The following is a 21153-nucleotide window of genomic DNA, read 5'->3' as shown; positions in this document are numbered from 1 at the left end:
CAGAGCTATGACTTCTTTTTCTGCATAGCCTATTAACTAATTAAGAATAAATTTCTAAATGTAAACCAATTGAAAATAAAATTTAAAAAGAAACATAAAAGCACAAGAATCAGTGAAAATGAAAATGTCAAAAACAAATATCAAAACCAAAGAAATTTATTTCTGTCAACAAAAATACAGAATACAAAATGACACTGGTCCCATGGGCCCTCTGAACGTACTAAAGACAGGCACAGGCTGCTGCAACCCCAGCCAAAGCTGCTCTGCTAATTCATAAGGATCTCCATTTGCACCAGTCTTGCATTTGTGTCTCCCGATGTTCTGTATGGGATCATCCCAGCAAACATTATCAGCGCACGAGCTTGAGACTGAAGTTGCTATAAAACAAAAAAACAAAGTACAGTTACTTTTAGTATTAAAAAAACCCCAACAAACCCAACCAAAAACCAATGATACAATACTCTTCAAACCAGCACATGTAATATTTATTTCTCAGAGCTGCTCTCTGGAAAAAGAGTCCCTGCATTTTGAAGAAAATCCAATTTATTCCCTTTTCTAACCATTAAAAGCATGTCAAGTTACCATTTTGCTTAAAAAGTAATCTCATTTGTTTGAAAAAAAACTGAGAAAAAACATTTTTAGCAATGTGGGGCATTGCTGTACTGCAGCAATCTTGTAATTTCTGCATGAAGTGGGCTTTCCCAGGGCAACAGGATTCTGTCCCACCTTACAAAACAAAGTTGATCCTGTTGAAATGCAGCATTAATGTTCTCTAAGCAGAAGCACTAGAAACAAATCAGAGATGCCACACACACCTGGAGATCTCCAGCATCACCTGCAACATACCAATCTCCTCAAAGGCTCTTCCTGCCAGTAACACAAGGAAAGCAGAGGCACCAAGCCCACTCAGACCTTTGCCCAAAGCAAGCAAACCCCTTCTTGCACACCAGACAACTACAGAACAGCTGAAGGAATCCGGGAATAATTTGTTTTATTTGTTAAAACTGTTATTAAAGTAAAGGGAAAGTCATCCCAGTAAGTGGTAGGAGAGAGAATACAGAAAACCCAAATCTTTGTAGACAACTGTTCAGACTGCTTTGATTGCTAACAGGTGTTTCTTATTAAATATTAAGCATCTCCAAATTACTGTACTAGAAGTACATTAGTTACTGTACAAAATTACTGTACTAGAAGATCCCACTGTTCATATCCTGCTTTCACCTACTTACTGCAGGGAAAGCCAAAGTTTTTTAGGTTGCTGTTTGCATGTGGATGGTAAATCTGAGAGCAGGAACTTAAACTGAGAATTGACTGAAGCCCATTCCAATGTTGGGAACTGTTATAAACACCATCTCTGATGCCTCTTTGGCCAATTCCACCCCTTTTTCAGGATGATGTTAAACCAGTCTGTTATTCTACAGCCACAGAGAAGCTTTGTAGGCTGATAATGAAAAAGCTGGGAGAGTTTTCCCTAGATTGACCTAATTGCTAACATCTCCCAGGACAGTTTCCCTCCCAAGCTACCACCAGTGGACTGGCAACTTGACAAGGTGGCCTGAAAATCACTCATTCTGTTCCAGTCACAGTCTCCCAGCCTGCTCCCAAATGTGTTACAGTGAGGCCGTGTAATTATGTCTGAGCTGCTGCTTTTCAGTGGAGGTCAAAACAGGTGGTAGATGAAAAAAAGAGCATGTCAAGGTATGTGACTTTGGAGTTAAAGTATTAAGAGGAAAAAACTCTCACCATGACTAAGAAGGGCTGAGGAGCAGTGTGAGTCACTGTTCTCTTTACAGCAGCAATGATACCAGAGCTGGCTTATTTTTAAAAATCAAAACAATACTTTGGGAAGAACAAACAGAGGTTTGCAGAGGTTAAGAGCAGCCTGGAGGTCTAGATGTTCTATTGCCTGTAATTACTTAATGAACGTTAGAGTTACTTGCAATTTTAAGTAAGACCATAGATAATAAAGAAAAAAAGTAATTCCATTCCATTCATGACCTAATTTTGCCAAGATAATGCCCTTGGGCTGCTCCAGAGAGTTCACCACCCCTGACTGGGGTGAGGAGCCTATGACATTGCTGTCATGCACTCACAGCATCTGGGTCAGGGCTGTCACCACAGCCATGGTTTCTAGCACTGCAGGTTGGGGTCCCTGCAATCTCTGCCTGAAATCTGACAAAATGGATCAGGCCAAGTGGGACAGGACTTTGCTCCCTCATTCCCGAAACTAATTAGTTATATACATAAAAAAATACCTGAAACACAGCTAGGGTGATTTCATTCTGAAACAAACACAATGCAGAAATACCAGCTCTGACCCAAAACCTGATCCTTCCTAAGTAAACTCCAGTCCGCCTCCAAAGTGGGACAGGAAATGTTTAACAGAGAGCATTATTGGGTTCAGGGGGTGCTCCAGCAGTCCTACTCCTCCCATCCTGCCCGTGCTGCCAGGTCCATGTTGTTCCTGCTGAAGACCCACCCACAGCAGCAGGATCCCACTCAGGGTAGTTGGCAGAGCAGCGCTTGGTACCAGAGAACAAATTCAAGGGCTCTGATCTCCTCTCTGGGGGACGCTGTTCCCTGTTATGTAGAATAAGCCTCAGAGTTACAAACAGCAATTATCTTTTCTTATGATGAACCAAGGGATCTGAATCTGCCTTTTCTGATGGATCTAAAGAAAAGCCAGGGATTTCAAAGACCTATTCAAGGAAAGGTAATTTTTCACTTGCATTGTCTACTGGGCAATGTGCCAAGACTGTCAAAGCTTCTGAAAGGGCCTGATTTCCCCATAAATTTGCTTCCCCAGAGAATATGGAAATGCTACGCTTCTCCCAGGGAAGTTCAGGAGACAAATTCTTGTCATGCACAGCCTGCTGAAGCTCATGTCTGCCATCTCTGTCCAAGTGAATGAGATTTTGCTGAAGAAACACCTCTCTCCTCACATCCGTAATGCCTTCATTTCTTCATACCAAAACTGCCTGAGTTGCCTCCCAACTGAAACAATCTAAATTCCCTGCTCCTGCAGTCTTGGAAGAATTTCTTCAGGGTAAGAAAAAAGGGCAACACATGCTAAAGCCATTCTCACTTTACCTTGAATGCACCCATGCTTGGTATTTATTTGCACATGCAAATCTTCAGGCAGATGGGAGCTACAGGGTGGTAGGTTTTCTCTCTTACTAATCCTACATTAGCAGATTTACGCTCCCTTGCGACACTCCAGTCACAAAGCTGTTCTCTTATCCCCTCACTGACAACAGAGGCAGTGGACACTTGTTCCCTCTGATGGCAAAGCACAGCTTGTACTGCACATGGCAGCCAGAGATCTGTGACTCAGAAACCCCGTGCTCCCAACATCACTGACACCCTGCTGCCATGAGATCCCATCACAAGGCCTGGAGCTTGATTAACAAAACTTAAAACATGAAATAAGGAAAACTTTCAAGGGTTTTTAGCAAGGTACATTATCAGTTCATCTCCACAACTGTGATAGCACAGAATTTGAAGAGTGCATGAGTATGAAGTGGTGTTCACACTGAGCACATTGGGGATATGGTACAATATCATGGTGGCCTCCTTCCACACAAACCTCTGCCAGCAAAGCTGCTAATCCCGTCCCCAACCAGCCCATGGTATTCATTCTGAGCTGACACCTGACAGCACTCCACCCCTATGGAGATGGCAAATCCTTCTACATGAGGCATAAGACTGAAATCACAAAATCAAAACAAACAGCTCACTTGGAAAGCGAGGAGCTAAGGCACTCTTTGCTCAGTGCCAACCTTGTGAAGACATAGCAAGTAACAGATTGTGTTAGCCTGGGACTTCTTCACACGTGTAGAGTTTAAGATGGGAGAAGCCCAAGCAGTGTGTACCCTTCTCCAGTGCTGCTGATCTAGAGTACAAGCACTCCTGTGAGGCAGGATCCTGTAGCTCTCGCAGGCTGTGCCCCAAAGACAAAAGCTGCATCATTACCCGAGCCTTTTATTTTTCTATGTAATTTAAAAATGCTACTAAGACTTTTACCAATATTACAATTTACAGATCAAAGGCACTTCTGCAGCTGACTGAAGCCTGGAATAAAGCTGGCTATGGCCCAAGTTGGTTTTTCACTCTCATAAGGAGCCGATATTTATTTTCTAATCTGTTAAGACAGGATGAATAGCTTGGCCTTGGTTTCAAGTGCCTGCAGAAGCTTTAACTTAGTAAGAGTTACAAGACCAAACCTGGCTGGAATTAGGCTGTGAACCCTTCTGCTCAACCCCACATGCAGGCAGGAGAGTGCTCACAAATTTGGCTGTGCTGTTTAAATTCCACCTATTCTGCAGCTTGCTGGAGGGGCAGGCTCCCATCAGTGGCTTGGGGAAATGCCTCTGCACCAGCTCGAGCAGTGAAATCAAACCCACTGCTGTCATGCATTCCAACAGCAGCCAGACTAAGCACTGCTGCAAGCAAGTTGCCCACTTCCTGCAGGGGCAACAGAACAATGCTGGCATTCACCAAGGGGATGTGCTCAAGCATCTTGGTGCTTCACCCAAGAACATCTGGAAAATGTTGGCCTGCATCACTACAGAAGCAAGCTGAGGGGAAGAGTCAAGGAAGGCCTTTCCACCAGAGATGGGCACTTACTCAAATGAAAAGAGCGGCAATCAGGTTTTTAAAAAGCAACAGCTCAGTTGTCAAGGCAGCAACATTAACCATACTAGAGACACTGCACATTGCCCATTTGCTTTACTATCTAAGATTCCACTAAGAAGCAAGTTTTCTCCTGCTAGGAGGTGAATATAAAACTTTGCATCTCCATTGGCTCAATTTTTGCTATCCCCATTAGGTCAATGAATTTTAAAGCAATATCACAGACTCAGAACAGCTAAGGGTGAAAGGGACCTTAAAGATCACCCAGTTCCAATCCTTCTTTACACAAAGCTGAAGGTATCAGAGACCAGCCTTGAGACTAAGCACCTGGACAAGCTCAGTAGACCAAGACTCTAAGTAACTGAGCAAGCCAAAACCAAGACCATTAGAGATTCACAGTTACTTGAAGCCCAGTCTCTTGAAACCAGCAGAATACAGGAAAACTTGTCAGGCAGTGAGGATTATACTCTTACCGAATCTCTGTCTTCCATTACCCTCTGGGGTCTGGCAGGAGTGGTTGGGCTTGTGCCTTTCATCCTCTTATACTTGGTGAATAAAATATTCATGGTTGCAAGCAGGACCTCAGATAAATTGTGTTTGATCTACACAAAGGAGGGGGAAAAAAGACACATTGCAGCAAAAGCAGGTTGACAGAACCATGAGCCTTACTAAACAGATTCCTGTAACAGTCACAAGTGTAATGGTTATCCCTGCTTTGACTGCACCATCCAGCAGAAACACTTACCCAGAGCTTTAGGACAGACATGCCCAGTGCCTGCATCTTCATGTTTGATAGCAGCAGGTCAGATAAACCCCCCAAAGCACCCAAATACACACAACAACTGCCTAAAAAAAAGTGTCACCCTCCAGTTAAAACAGTTCAAGAGCAGTAACAGCTTTCCACTATGCTTCATTTGCTAATACACAAATCCATTAATTCCTGTAATTTAGAGGGAAGGAAACAAACACCCTACAAATGCTTAGTGACCATTAAAAGCACAGAAGAACTAAGTAACCAGCAAGTTAAAAGTTTTCAATATTCTGAATTCTTGAATGAAACTCAGTAAGTTCAGGGAGGCTCACATCTGCAGTTACCTTCTTCAAAATGGAGACAGGATTTCTGGGTAGTGAATTCTAGTGCTCAAAAGAGCAGCATTAAGAAGAAAAAGTTGTAAGCCAAGAGTTGACTTGTATGAAATCAAAATAATCTCATCCTTTTTCTCTGCTAAAGAATAAGAATGATGAGGTGACAAGGTTTTAAGATCCTTCTAACAAAGCAAAAGGCTTTAGGAAGCTAAACCCAAGACATTACTTACTTCATCGCTGAAATTCCGGAAGGCAGCGACTCTCTCCTTGACGCAATCTTGGCTAAGAGGTACAAGCTTCAGGCGTTCAATAATCTTCAAAAGGAAAAGCAGGAATCAGGACAGATAATCAGCATTCTATGTACCATATATATTAAATAAGTGTGTTTTTGAAGTGTTAATGAAATGCTTCTGTTTCCATTCAAGAGAAATAATTTCATTGTCATTTAATGATTTATCTCATCAATTTGTTGAGCAAAAGGAATATTTTGTTCAATGTCTACAAAAAGGCTCCAGGAAGATCATCTTGTTTATCAAGCAACAGGGAGAAACACCTTTTAAAATTCCTATAACATTGCAGTCCCTTCTAATTCATTAAATACAATTTTTAAAGTGATGTTATTTGAGACATGGCTTTCAAGGGCATTAAGAAGGCTACACTTCAAACAGAACTCTTGAAACTTACATCAAAGGCCCTGTCAACGTGACCAGCATGATATTCATCAAAAAATGTGATTAAGTCTAGCAGAAGGTAGAACGTGGAGTCAATGGATTTCTTTGCACTTATCCCCTGCGCTTTGTACCTGAAAGAAATTGTGTTACAATTTTATTGTGCAAAATGGCAACTGTTTATAATTGTGCCCTTGCAATTCTTGGAAGTGGAGACATCAAACTCAAGGACAGAGGGCATTTAACAAAGGACAGCTTTCATTCTCCTTAAGCAGGAGGCAGAATTTTCACAGTTTGTGCCTTTTTAAAAACACTGTTAATTACTTCCAGTTTTGCATCAAATCCAGCATTTGTTTCCTTTAAAATGTTTACATTTCCCACATTCATGGGGAAACAGTGCCAGGCAGCAGAGACCTGCAAGGCAAGCTCTGTACCAGCATGTTTAACACGCTGTTTTACAGCAGACAATCCTCCAGCACAACTGCCTGCTTCAGGCAAGAAGTTAAGACTTAAAGATGGATTAAGAGCTCCTGCATGATCTCAGGAGCTACACTGGCTATGGGATGAACTGGAGGGCTGCCTGCTCTCACTCCTAACTGCATCAGGGCACAAAGCAGCTGTTTCCCCAAGAGTGGTGCTGCAGATGGGCCATGTAGCCTCTTGACCGTTTTGTTGGGTGTCTCCCCTGCTCCAAAAGCATCACAAGAACACACAGGAGGAATGCTGCACCCCTACAGCACTGTCATCAGGACAGTACACAAGGAAAAGCCCTGTCTTACATTCAACTGACAAGAATTGCTCTGGCTTTGCAATCACCCAGATTTGCAGCTGTGAAGTGGCATTATTGCACAGTAGTATTTAGTGCTTTTAGACAGATCAAAGCATGTAGCAAACCAAAAAAGCCCATTACAGCCTTCGCTGAAGCTTTAACTCAAGTCATAGATTTAATTCTCTTTAATGTCTACCACCAAATCAGTCTCACTAAGTCAATAGGGCACCAATTTTCACTTGATCCCAGCCTGACTAAATGAAGGAAAGGCTGACTAGAAGAAGTGACTGGCAAATGCCACTTGTAAAAAGAAGAAAGGAAACGGCCTCTGATGGAAATCAATACATTTCTGTATTTGTCTTCCCAATTTCAAAGTGCCAGCAAGTGGGCTTGGTATATTTTTATTCTCTCTGCAGCTCAATGGTTGATAAAAACCAGTAAGGCATTTCTCATAGGTATCCACATTTTGCTCTAGTAAAATACAGGAATTGTCCCCGGCATTCACCATGGCAAGATGCACCAAAAGGTGACGATTTTAAAAAATCATGGGCATATTTTGCAACTACAGCTTTTCACAATCAGGTTATTTCTAACTTCTAGCTGCTAATGAATCTTGAGCATTGATGTCTCTCAAGCACATACCCTAATTAGTATACAGCAGGGGACATTCCTTTCAGTTGCTTCCTTTCTTTTCTGGACACCACACAGTACTTGGCTAATACAACAGGCTGTGGAAATGAGGTCCAGTGCTTGCATTAGCCATACACAGTTCATCTTAAATACTCCCTTTTAAGTTTTCATTAAAGCAGCAGTTTTCAGAGATCTACTGAACTATCGTCACAACGATGAATTACTGGGTTTGTAGCAATTTCAAACAAGTGAATTGCATGCAACAACTCAGTGACTTACAATATTTTGCTTTAAAATTAATATAAAACATACAATTCACAATATTTATTGCTCCTTAACTGACTCTATCTCCAGCTGGCAATCCTGATTCACCTACAGATAAAACTTCTTGCCAAATTTACCTGACCTGCCCCTGAAGATTTCTGGTTTCAGTACTGCAAGCCATCACGAGCAGGACAGGGTAAATTCTGACCTCTTCTTTGTCTTTCTAAATACACTGCAGTGGATGCCACAGTCCAGCCTGCAGAAACAATGTCAGGAGCTAACACTCATAGCACTGACAGCCCCAGGTCAAGTCGAGGTGAATCACCCAGTCCTGCCCTTACTTGAGTCTTACCTCTCAGCAATGGAATGGGCCATGTTCTTCAATCGCTCCTTGTTTGACTGGGGAGTGCTGATCTGGGGAACAACTGGACTAAGGAGCTTGTTCATCAGTTCTAAAACTTTGTCAGGGTTCTGTTGGCATTAAAATTACACAAATAAAAGGAGCATGATGGAACATAGTATCTTAATCTCACTGAAAAAGCAGAAAAGTCTCATGCAATGGTGTCCACTGTAAGCCCAGAGCCACTTCCCTCCCATAAAGAGCCAAGATCATACTAGCTGTAAGCAACATAATGATGCTGGGTCATAGGAAAAAGCATTTCCCACTAGTTTTTCTCTAAAACAGTGGTTATGGTTGTATCCACTTCTATTTTAAAAGGAAACAAGAGTACTCAGTATAAAGACTAAGTATTTTAGACTTCAGTTCAATGTCTATGAAATTGGAAGAGTACATTCCAGGTAAATAACTGCACTAGACAGAATTAAATCATGCATGGGGCACTCTTTTCAAAAGAGCACATTGATCAGGAGCCACAATGTCCTAAACCTAAATCCCTGGAGCACAATCCATCTGGATTTGCTAACTAAAACATCTCTTCATGCAGCCTGTGGCTCTGTTCTTTCAGCAGCAGAAATAAGCTGCTTGAATAAGGGCAATTCAATCTCTGAGATGGAATTTAACCTCCTAATCACAGGTAGAATGTTTGGAAGAGAAAAAGGTGAACCAAGTACATACTTCAGGCAGCACACAAGACATATACCTTTGCAAGGTCATACAGTTTTGCAGCTTCTTCAAACAATCCTTTATTTTCTGCTGCAGAAGCCACTTTGTTAATAATGGATTTTGTGTCACTTGTAAACTTGTCTATCACTCCCGGCTAAAGAGGTGAGACAAAAATGAAAAGAGAAAAGAGGAATCAGAAGGCTCAAACACTCCAGAATATTCTGTCAAGTCAATGAATATTTTACATGCTGGCTTATGATTGGAATGGCCTCTACATTTCCATGGGAATGTGCAAAAGTGAAACATTAAAAATAGAACAAGCTCTTGCAAGAGGGACTCTCTCCTAAACGGAGTCAGCACTGAGACATCCTTGGTTTCTAATTCATTCAAAATGACCCAGATAAAATAACCCAGAGTTTGAGCTGCTAATTGCTGATGACACAGAGAAGAAAACACAAAACACTTCAGCACAGAGCATTCCAAGGGCTCCAGGGATGCAGTTTGTCTATGCTGGCATGACAGATTGTGAATGACATCTCACACAGATAAATGAAAGGGCAACAAGAATTTTAAAACAAATAATAAACATGTAGAATAAAAGAGATGAAAGATTTAAAAATATCTAGAAATTACTGTAGTTGAGGATGCAAAAATAATACTATAGCATCTAGAAGAATTTATTTTAAACTTAAAATTGTTGGTTTCACACCAAAGAAAATGCAAAATAACAAAATATTTGTAAAGATTATCAAGTTACCTTGCTCTCTGGTATGCAATCTCACTGCTTTTGAAATGACAAAATAAAGACGTCTAAAAGAAATTCCTGCCAGAAATAACTTCCCCCCCATTTTTGACAGCAGTACGAGCCCAAATCTTAAAATTAAGATGTAAATGATTCTGAAGTCTGCTTTATGCAGGAATCTTGCAAAGCTGTCTCAGCAAATAGAAAAACTTCACTGGTGATCTAAAATGTTCATCATTTGCATGCACTCTCCTCTTTTGAGGTAAAACATTAAGGTTTCCTTTATCTTCAGACTGCGTAATCTTACATTTTGCTATTAGGAAACTGCTTTTGCACTGGAAGTAAGATCCATCACATCTAAAAATGGCTGAACTTTGATCCAATACTTACTCTCACCTATATGAAGGTCAGGGTAGCTGTGGCTATGCTTGTGGTATGTTAGTCCTTGTTCCTTTAGCTACAAGGATTTTTGAAGGACTGCAATACACTTCTTCTGTGAGATGAACTAGGATGTCATAAATCATTTTCACATGCACAATCTGGTTAACAGAACATTCTCACAGGCCCACTTAAACTAAATTCCATTTCCTATTGGGAAGATGAAATTCTGACCTCACTAAAGTTACCTGATGCCATTTGCTTCTTCAGTTACACCAGCTGTCTAGAGGAACACAGTTTGGTCTGCAGTTTCTGACCTGCCTTTTGTTAGGGCAGGTCACAGATTATTCTGTGAAATGATTTCATACTGGGAGAACTTGAATATATTCAAACACAGTAATAATTTAGCTAGTGAAAAACAAAAAGAAGTCAAATAGCCTCACAACTACTTTGGAAATCATACATAGGTTGTACTTTTAATGTAAAATAAAATTGTGAACTCACCTTCCTACTACCATCCTTTTCCAGCTTTCCAAGAATCATATCAAACTACATCCACATAGATGTAAAGAAAGAAAAAAGGAAACAAAAACAGAGAGATGAATTGCACATATATCATAACATAGTTATTATGTACAAAGACACAGTCATGAAATAAAAACCAGTGACCAATGTCAAAAGTATCTGTAACTAAATAACAGACAAAAAGACATGATTAAATGTCTTAAACATAAGGCCATTGCAAGACCTTCTGTATCTGGGTCTGCACGAGGCAGAAAGAGTAAGTAAGCACTCTAAGACTGTCCTGACTAATAAAGATTTTAATGAAGAGACAAATTTCAGTTTAACTGAGGAAGGTAAAGCATGGCCAAACGCACCTCTCTGCTTTCAATTACTATTTCACTAACGCAGCGCAAGAACATATTCTCTCCTTGGCTGTCCTTCTCGTTCCTATGAAAGAAAGAGAGGGAGGAAGGTACTTCTGTTTCTGAGAACCTTCCAGATAAAAATAATGAAACAGTAATAACTAGGAGAATATCTAAAGACATATATTAGCTCCTACCTGAGGAAGTAGAAGTACTGCAGAGCTTCCCTCGGATCTGTTGATTCAAACTTACGGGTGTAAAGCATCAAAAGGCGCACAAAATTTAAACGTCTGACACCAGGAGGGTCACCAGCTTCATGGCTTACTGCAATGTCAGAAACAGCACTGTCAGAAAATCTAATGCCAGGAAAATGCTGATCCTAAACTCATATTAGTCAGAACCATGACCCAGACTAAAACTATTAACTTTTATGAGATTGTTCTGATAAATCTTCAATCAATCACACAGACCTGCAGTTTCTAGAGGGTACTCTGAAGGCTGTACTTACTGTAAAGCAAGTAGGACTTACATAGCTGTGCACTCTGCCCAGATGCTTTCAGGAGCAATTTTAACTCAAACAGGACCAAAGCAACATGAACGGCGTGACAGCGCAAGCGCTCTGTCCGGAAAAGAAATGCAATTGCAGCTTCAAACTGTGCTGTCAAGAACAACACTTGGAAGTAGAGGAAAGGTGGCTGGTTCACTGCAAAATGTGATTCACCTGAAAAAAAACCACAACACATGTAGCATTTTCACATCATTTTCATGATTTTGCAACCAAAGATGACTGACAGTGGATGCTTCCTGTCACAGTGTATTGTTACTGTTTGTTAGGTGCCAGCCAAAACAAACACAGTACACAAAACTGAATTCCTAACCACACATCAGTGGCTCACCTACAACTGTGTCACTGCAGATTTATCACAAAGGAGCACAGCATAAAGGCATATTCAAAAAGTGAAACAGAATAAACCATTACTCAGAAAACTTCCTTTGTTCTTTTCAGACAATAAACCATCACCTCTGATAGATTCTCTAAAGACCACAATTTTTTGTCTTCATACCTACACCAAGTGGTACAAATGTTAAAAACCTGGATTTTCCTACTCAGTGACACCAACAGTAGCTTATTATATTTCTTTTCCACACATTTTTATCTGAGCATGAGTGATACTACAAACTAGAAGGCTGTGGAGAATCAAATTTGGTATGTTTTGGACAGTTCCAAGTGACTTAATTTTGATTGACTGAAAGACGATTACGGGAAAATGTATTCTATGGATGTTCTTAAAACCTTCTGAAGTGGAAGGAACTGTGACTTGGGTCCCCAGAAATTTGCTTGAAATACTAATGTAAAGGAAAAAACGAACATCAGATGCACACAGAGGAAAATCTTGGAAATACATGCCTACAATAGGTAATAACTGCTTTTCTGTTCCGTATTCCCAAAACTGGAAGTTCTGCTAAAGGACTTTTGCATATTTATGGTGAGAGAAAGCAACCCACAATTAATGAAAAAAGGAGAAATAGCAGCAGTGTTGTTCACAGATGAGTATTCACTCTCTGGATTGCTGGGAAAACATGGGACTCATTCATCATGTCTTACTGAAGTCTGCCATGACTCCAGGGAAGCAGGCTGTCCATGGACACCCTGAAGATGCCTATCATTAGTGGAGAGCTGCAGGGTTTTTGTGCAGTCTGAGGTTTGTGTAATAACAACTGGAAAGTGTCCTCAGCAGAAAAGCAGAGCCCCAAGCAAGACATCACTCTGTGGTTTCTCACCGTAGTCTTCCAGCAGCTGCTTCTGGAACTGCGATAACGTTAACCGGTCCTGTGGGGAGCTCGCGCCGCCATCATCAAAACACACTTGGTTCAGCTGAAAAACACATCCAAAAAAGAGATATTGCCCCTTGCACAAGCCATGCACTTAGAAGATATTCGTTCCATCTAAACCCCTCTTAGGATTTCACCAACTGACCAGAAACTGCATCTAGTCACAACATCAGCTCCATCCACTGTTGGGAAGATCTCTACTGCAGCAACAGCTGAAATCCATGCAGATATAACCCCAAAGTTCCATCTCCATCCATGCCAGCAAACTCTGATGCTAAGACTCTGAACACTCTCAAGCAGCATTTTCTGCCACAAATACGATATTAACAAAGACATCATTGTACCGCTCTTTTTCTGATAAAGGGGAGAAGCAGGTACCAACCAGTATCTATCATGCCCTCACCAAAACTGTAAGGACTTCAGAGAGACTGACAGTATTGTCTTTGGTCAATTCACACTGACATTTCAGACATCTACCCAGGACGGAGAATGCAAAAAATCCTCACTGTAGCAAGCTAATACTACTTGTAGAAACAGCTGACAAAGATCAGTGTCAAATGAAGAACATGACACTTGCAATGACAATTGTACCCAAACAAACACCCTGATAGCACACAGGGTAACAGAACAGCCCTGGGATTCAGGTTCCCAGCCTTGCAGTATCTTCAAGGTCAGGTCACAAGCACTACATTGATGCAAAACACCAGATCTAGAAGTAGGAAGGGTAGCTGAGCAGTGGAAAAATGTGGTACCATTTAGACCTGTTCTTACAAAAAGAAAAACACATCACAACCCTAACACCAGACTTACTTTTAGCCAAAGATAATCTTCTGTTTTATCAGCAACTTCACTCTGGTTGTCTGTAATGTCACAACGGCCAATAATACAATAAACAGCCCTTTTGTAGGGGTCAGTGTTATTTCTCAGAGCTCGTCTGTAATGAAGACGCAGTTTATTTTCTGTGGCAGGAGACAGTCTAAGGAAAAGAAAAGATTGAAGGAAAAGACATGAAACCCATTTTCCCCGTATGAGGAAACCTGGATACAAGTCACTGTAAATAGGTGCATATCCACAGCAAAGGTACAATGACAGTAAGCACTGGCCAATATTTCTTGCACTTCCTGTCCAAAACAGTAGATAAAAATTTGCACACATGAATTTAAACACATAATTAAAGTTATGAAAAATCATCTTCAAATGCTCACTTCAGGGAAAGAAACCACACCTGACAGTCTCTTTAGAGGTACATTAATACCGTGGCAGATGAGCTATTGTTGTCTGACTTTGCTATTACATAATTTCAGAAAAAGACAGCTCACAACATCTTTGAAAGCCTTTTGTTAGTAACTAGCAAGCGAGTAGGTCACTGTACCATGGGGTCTTTTAGGAGAGACATTTTCATCATTGTTAAACACTACCATAATGTTCTTTGTCACTCTTCTTTTTTTTTTTATTTTTTGCAACCTCTTGTTGAGAATTTTACAGAATTTAATCAATAAAGTGTTCTCCTAGACTAAGGCATTGTTTGTCAAATCTGTAGGCAGAACACTTCTTCATAGCTGTAACAGAAACAAAATAAATCTATTATCTCGCAGATCATAAAAGTGTTTGTAATGAAAACAGTGACAGTACCTTCAACAAGGTTTCTGCAACAACCTTGATATAATGAGCACTCCTAGATACTCTCTACAAAACAGGTTGATTTATAGAAGAATATCATGGCATACCATACTCAGTAAATGGCACTTGGATTTTTATCCTTTCAGTTTATTTTGTTAGCTTGGTTAGTTAATTTTTGGTTTTTTGTGTTTGTTTGTGTTTGTTTATTCACTGCAAGTGGAAAGATGGAAAATAAAACCACTGTGGAGTTCAGAGCACACTGTAGGGTGCACTAACTCAACCATTTTGCAACCACATCAGCAGCAGTTTGGCCAATGGCCTCTGTCCAGTGCTGGACAGCAAAAACTGGAAGATAATAAACACAAGAAAGATGTGAGAGTGAGGCCTCTAACAAACCCTGCTTGCTTTCCCTGTGTAGCATTCTTATGAAAACAGGTGTAGTAAAAAGTGTTCCCCAAAGGAAATTCAGCTAAAATAAGCAACAGGGGAAATAAAAAGATACAGGATCCATGACAGCAGCTTAAATCTGATCTATTGTATGCCATATCCCACTGTTACACTGGGCTCAATGCTTTTGGAAAAACATAAAGCTACACCATACTGTATTATTTTTGAAATGTAAATTTTTGAGTATTTTCAAACAAGTCTTTCTCTGTTGAGATTTCTCGACTTCAAACCCACAAATTAAAATATGCAAACTTCTACATGTAATTTAAGCAGGTAATATAAACATCAGGCAGCCATCACCACCAGAAGAGACCTGAGCTTTTTGTGTTTCTACCCAGCCACCGACAATTTCACTACTCTGCAGCAATTCCCACCCCTCACAAAGATCCTTCTTAGTTCCCAATTACCTTCTGTCTTTACTGTGCATGTACTCCTGGAACCAGGTTTTGAACTCCCCCAGCTGGTGCTGTGCCCGTTTCACCACGTGCATGGCTGCAGTCAGATCTCCACAGCGCATGCAGTAGTAAATCAGTGCCCACACAGGATGGCCCTCCACCTCACCATCCTGAAAAGAAAGTAGGACATACTTAATTTTTTTTCTTAAAAGCAACGTACTTGAATGATTTTTCTTTATCCTTTGCCTCTTTCATTGTTTCTGCCCTTATACCCACAGTCATATTGGTAAAAAATTCTGTTTGTTACAGAAGCCAGAGGTCGTGAGGGTTAAGTCCTGGCAAAGCTCTGTACATCTCAGCAGTGAAAGGTGTGATTCTCTTCTGCTTGCCTAGATTTCAATTCTGAGGGAGGTTCTGAGAATCCCAGAATTAGCATATTATATCCTCCCCACACAGGAGATTGAGCTGGATTAAGCCACCAAGGTATTAAAAACATTTTCAGTGAAACAGAAAGATATCAAAGTAATCACTGATCTCAGCAGGTAAGAGCCAGCTAGTCTTAGCTGTGTGTTCTCCAGTGTTATAATTTACTATTTCTTCATTTAACTTTTATATTTAACTTCTCAACCCAGACTGCCTACTTGATAATTTTGTAGATGCACAGCTATGCACTTTTTACTACATGCAAGTCAGAAGAGTTTTATTCAGATTCCTAAATAAAAGACCCAGGCCACAATTCAGATGAATTCATTACATATTTGGTGATGGTTTCATAATCTTAGAATAAATGTAAAAAAAGAAAAAGCAAAACAGGGAGATTAGGTTACTGCTTTTTTGAACTCTCATAGTGCATTTTAATCCTTGCTTGTTGATTTCTAAGATGACAACCAGAAGACACCATAATTTCTAGAATTAGAACTCAAGCTACTGAGCACCCACCATGCTTTGGGACTAGGTCTGAACTCAAGAGTGATTTTGTCTGTCATCTCTCATTTTCCTAGTGAAAAATTCTAAAGAAGGAGTAAGAGCCTGCTGCCCTAAAAGCAGCTTAAACAATAGAAAAGTCCCCAGAGGCTGCACTGGTTCCCCCTCTCTTCAGGGTGCACAGATTTGTGTTGTTATTTTGGCTCCCTGGCTGACAGTGCTGCCATACCTGCAGACCAGGGACAGACGCTGGAAGTTTGATGTTCAGGAAGCTGCGGACCAGTTGGTAGGTGCCTGGGACTCCACCCAGCTGAGCCTGGTGCAAGTTTCCAAAGACTGTCACAAAAGTGTAATTTTTGTAACTGAAAAACAACACAAGCAAAACAAACATTAACAGACTGAGACACAACTGCCACAAAAACATCCACTGCATTTCAGATCTGACAGAATTAACAATTTAATGGAAATTAACTTGATGTTCAAACACTATCATTGTAACAAAATGAGGCACAAATTTCAGTCAGTTTAGGAAGATCCTTGTATTTAGCAGTCTCAGAAGACATCATGTTTGGAGTCTGTGGTAGACTGCTCCAGGTTTAACTCTCAATTATGAAGTTCCTGTTATAAGATTCTTGTTGTATAAAGTTAAGCTCACTAACATAAATGGCAAAAAGCATTTCCACCCAAATACTTTAACTCTCAATCCTATCATGAAAGAACGGTTAAATACCACAGATGTGTTTGTCTCTCCTTCCTGACCTATGGAAAAATATCAGCCTTAGGGCTATGTACTTACCAGAAGGAAATACCAGAGAAAAAGGGAATTTAGAGAAATATAACTGATAATATACAACAAGGCAGCTTTAAGAAAACATTTTAAATAATCCATCAAAGCATTTAATCAAGGCAGATCAATTTGACAAATACTCATGTTTAGAAGCAGGAGTCTCAAAAATTTGTACATTGAAGGAAGACCTAAGTAAGCAGCATCAATATATGACATTAAGTTATTTTTCTTTCTCTGCAGCACGTTGGACTTGTGCACCATCAGAAATCTGAAAGACTATATAAGCAGGTATCAGAGTATCTTGATAACTAGAATTATGGCTGAGGCAAGTGCATACTCCTCAGGGCTTAAGTTCACAGTTGTTTCAAAGGAACTAATCTATGAACAGCTGTCAGTGACATTACATCTCTTCCATATAGGAGTGAGGGGCTGGTGAGGCATGGAAACACTAGTATTAGCCAAGTACCACCAGGGAGGAAAAGGTATGAAGCAAAGCAGAGTGTTTGGGCAAGGTTTTAATTAAAAAAAAACAACAACAAAAACCAAGCCTGAGAGGCCTAATCTCCACAGTTGGGAGCACTGGGGAAGTACTACACATAACTAACTCCTAACTTCAGTTAGCAGTTAATGGCACTGTAAAAATTCAGCAAGTTGGATATGTGGCAAACTAGGTTAAGAGTCACTGGCTCATCGCACTCTGCTGAGACTGAGGAAGTGGGAACAGAAGATCCTTCCCTTCCGATGTGTCAGCTCCTCTGGGCACAGGCAGCAGCCACCACCATCCCCGGGTGACACCGAATGCTGATGGGCTGTGACAACCAGCTGTCAGGGCCAGGAAGAGGCTGTGCCAGGACGTGAGAGCATCTCTTCCCACAGTGCTGTGTCAGAGCACAGTGCTTTCCATGCTCTGATGCAATCTATGTTCCTAACAAATGCCCACAGACCAGCCTGCAGTTACTGCTTGCATGGGCTGAAAGAGCCTGCTGGCATCACATTGCAGCTACTAGAAAAGAGACACTGCAATATCCATCCATGTGTGTAGTGAATGGGCATTTGGCTTTGGGCAGCTACACAGCCTGCAGTTCTCTGAGAACTCTATTGGTCAAGGAGCTTAGGCCCCCAGGGTACTTGTTAATACACACAGCAAACCACTTTCTACAGTCTGAAAATCACTGCTACATGTCTCAACTTTAGCTTCTTCACATTTTCCAAAAACTTTTCAGTGTAGAAATAGCATGATCAATGAGCTTGACTCATTGCACCAGGTTTGTCCCCATGCTGTCCTCACAAGCTGCTGACAGCAGCCAGCAACCAGAAAGGGAGAATATAGAAAAAAGGATATTCTTTTGCAAAAGAGAACTAGATCACTCTCCTCAAATGAAAAACCTTCACATATCACCATACATATATAGAATATTTATAAGCAACATAGAAGAAAGAATTAAAGTCTTTGCATCTTTTAAACCACCTCCCCACAGATTCAAAGGCTTTTAAACTAGAACAACTGTTAAACTAGAACAGTTTTTTATTATTATAGTGACTGCTGTAAGCCCTGTACAATAAAAAAGACAGGCAAGAGACATGTCTGCGGCAGCACGAGGTAGCTGACTCTGAGTGCTCTACAAAGTCATTCTGGCTTATTCTTAGGGAACTGTAGCAATCTGTAGTGAGAGGTCCCATCTGACCTTTCCTCCAGGTAGTGCAGGGCGTGCCTCACGAACTCCATTCGCACCTCCATGTTGGTCCGGACCTTCAGGGCATCGCTGGCAGGAACCAGGGTGACGTCGGTCATTTGTTTCACCATGGCCCACATCTCAGAGATGTTCTATAAAAAAGTTGTTCCATGCCTCAGCGATTAGTACAGAGATGAACAAGCAACATTGTTTTGAGCTACATTGTATTTTGATGCTTAAGAAAAGCATAAGAACACAGGAGTAATTCATGTCGGTTTAAATTTGTAATGGAGATACTGGACAGAGTCATGAAGGTAAGCTGCTTCTATCCCACAGAATTCAAATTTCACAGGCTTTTTTTTGCATAGTTCTTGTGCAAGGAAGATGGCTATAAATGTTGTATCTGCAATTGTCCCCAAAAATTGACAACTATTTCCAAAACTAGGCTGGGTACTTGGTACTCAGCCTCTTGCTCATTTCTAGTTCACACTTCCCACTCAATATATACCACAGCAGCATCAGCTTTCCATGTAAGCAATGGCTCTGGCTGCTGTTGGAAAGCTGTGCAATCAGCTGTGATAAGAAGCATCAAAAGGACACTGATCACTTGGACAAAGGCTCAGTTATAAATAAAGGTTGAAAACCATCCAGATCTGCTTATTCACAAGGACAAGATCGTATCAGTGTTTACAGGACTAGGGTGTCCCTGCTGAAATGGCAAAATACTGAGAACTAACAGAACTGTTCACTTGGGCAAGGGCAGCTCTTTGATCTCAGTGCTTCAAAGCCATCCAAGAACACTGAAACTCCCCGTGCTGTCCCTTGCAAAGCAAACAGAGCTATTCTGAGTGAAGATGCACATCTGTAATTCAGATCCAATTGAAGGGTTTGCCCTTCAGCTTCTGAGCAGCTTTTTGCTCTTCTCATTTGCACAGTTTTTTCATAGCTCAACCCTGCTGCAGTACTTTCCTCCAGGCATTTCTCCAAGGTTTGTGCATTTGTATTTTTTTTCGGGGTGGATCAAGGCAACACAATTAAAGGAATAGAAAAAAAAAATAAAGTAGGCAAATTGTTGATTTAAAGTCAATTCTAGGGGTTTTATGCTTTGCTATGAGAGCCTATTTCAGGTCTAGCAGAGTCTGACTGAAGACCCAGACCTTTACCCCCAACTAAATACCTTCAAATGACATGAAGACACCACATTTTGTAAACCAAACACAACAGAATCTATTTAAAATTAAAAGCAATTTTCCCCTCAACAGCTTATCACTTATGGTGGGACACCAGGTTTGTTTCTTCCTTGCTCTGTTAAGAAATTTTCACCATGACCAACTTCATTGCAGGTGGCCCTTGCTGTACTGAAGAAAATTCTGGTATTGCCTCTGTGTTTTCTGTGGAGCCATGCAATTTTTTTTGGCAATATCAGTATTTTTTTCCCCTGATGTCAGCAGGCTGTTAATCACAGCCTGAAAACAGCTTAAATACATTTCCTTATGTTAACTTATTGGCAGTACCTTATCATCCACGCCTGCAGTAGCAGCACAAAGATCCACCAGGTTAGGCTGCAGATGTCCATTCACTATCTTCTCATTATAAATATAAATCTAAAACATAATTAAAGTAAGCATGTTTAACAATATACATTATGCTCGGTTCCATTGCCAGCCACAGCAGCAAAATCTACATCAGGCTTCAAAAACAGTGCTCCCAGCAAATCCTTCTGCTTCTCTCCCACATCAGCCACTTCCAACCGAATGGCAGAGGAATGGGCATCAGACACCACCCAGGCTTGCAAACCACCTCAAAGCCCCAGGTCTGCCCCCAGGCTGGCAGCAGCCCAGCTGTTCAGGGGTTCTGCATGGCAGAGCACTGCGCTGAATGTCCTCTTGGACTAATTGCAGCTAATTGTTGGAGGACAAAGATTCAGAAGTGACCTGACAAGTGGATGGCTGTAATATTCCCCTGCATGGCAGCCTCCTACCTGCTGAAGTGAAATAAACAGGATTTTGCTGGTTTGTGGCAGCACTCAGGGAAATCTGAGACCAGAAATGAACTGAAATCTGACCCTTCAGAGCCTGCCCTTAAACGTATACACACACCTCCCCATTTTAATTCTTGATCTTAACTGAGCTTCATCTACTATTGTTTATTCTACTCTCAGTTCAAAGACCTTCCACTATGTCCAAAAATAATAATTCTCAATACTAGAAAGGCAATGCCATTGTACTTAACTCCATTTGACATGCAGCAGTACTACAACATGCCTGGGGTGCAGACATATGTAGAGCTCAGGACTGCAAACAGAATGCAGCCTCAGTGAAATCGTGTCTGTGGATGTCACCATGTTCCTGTGAGACAGTTTGAACTATCCATGAA

The 21153-nt window shown here is 40.9% G+C and overlaps 1 protein-coding gene across 6 annotated transcripts in view; it reads right to left on the bottom strand.

Moving 5' to 3' along the window:
- Window positions 1-21153, bottom strand: part of NUP93 (nucleoporin 93) — a 76111-nt gene continuing 54958 nt past the window's right edge. For all 6 annotated transcript variants that reach the window (XM_083870405.1, XM_083870406.1, XM_083870407.1 and 3 more), the window contains 16 exons: window positions 20292-20381; window positions 18790-18929; window positions 16547-16679; window positions 15406-15563; window positions 13742-13907; window positions 12881-12974; window positions 11628-11819; window positions 11296-11422; window positions 11111-11183; window positions 10737-10781; window positions 9150-9266; window positions 8402-8520; window positions 6403-6520; window positions 5949-6032; window positions 5106-5234; window positions 1-377 (listed from right to left, as the gene is read on the bottom strand). In XM_083870405.1, coding sequence (XP_083726531.1) covers window positions 267-377; window positions 5106-5234; window positions 5949-6032; window positions 6403-6520; window positions 8402-8520; window positions 9150-9266; window positions 10737-10781; window positions 11111-11183; window positions 11296-11422; window positions 11628-11819; window positions 12881-12974; window positions 13742-13907; window positions 15406-15563; window positions 16547-16679; window positions 18790-18929; window positions 20292-20381 — 1896 coding nt within the window. In that variant the 3' untranslated portion in view covers window positions 1-266. The remainder of the gene's footprint in view (window positions 378-5105; window positions 5235-5948; window positions 6033-6402; window positions 6521-8401; window positions 8521-9149; window positions 9267-10736; window positions 10782-11110; window positions 11184-11295; window positions 11423-11627; window positions 11820-12880; window positions 12975-13741; window positions 13908-15405; window positions 15564-16546; window positions 16680-18789; window positions 18930-20291; window positions 20382-21153) is intronic.

Source organism: Zosterops lateralis (genome assembly GCF_965231275.1).
Source record: "Zosterops lateralis genome assembly, chromosome: 12".
NCBI lineage: Eukaryota > Metazoa > Chordata > Aves > Passeriformes > Zosteropidae > Zosterops > Zosterops lateralis.
This window is presented reverse-complemented; position numbering and strand designations above follow the sequence as displayed.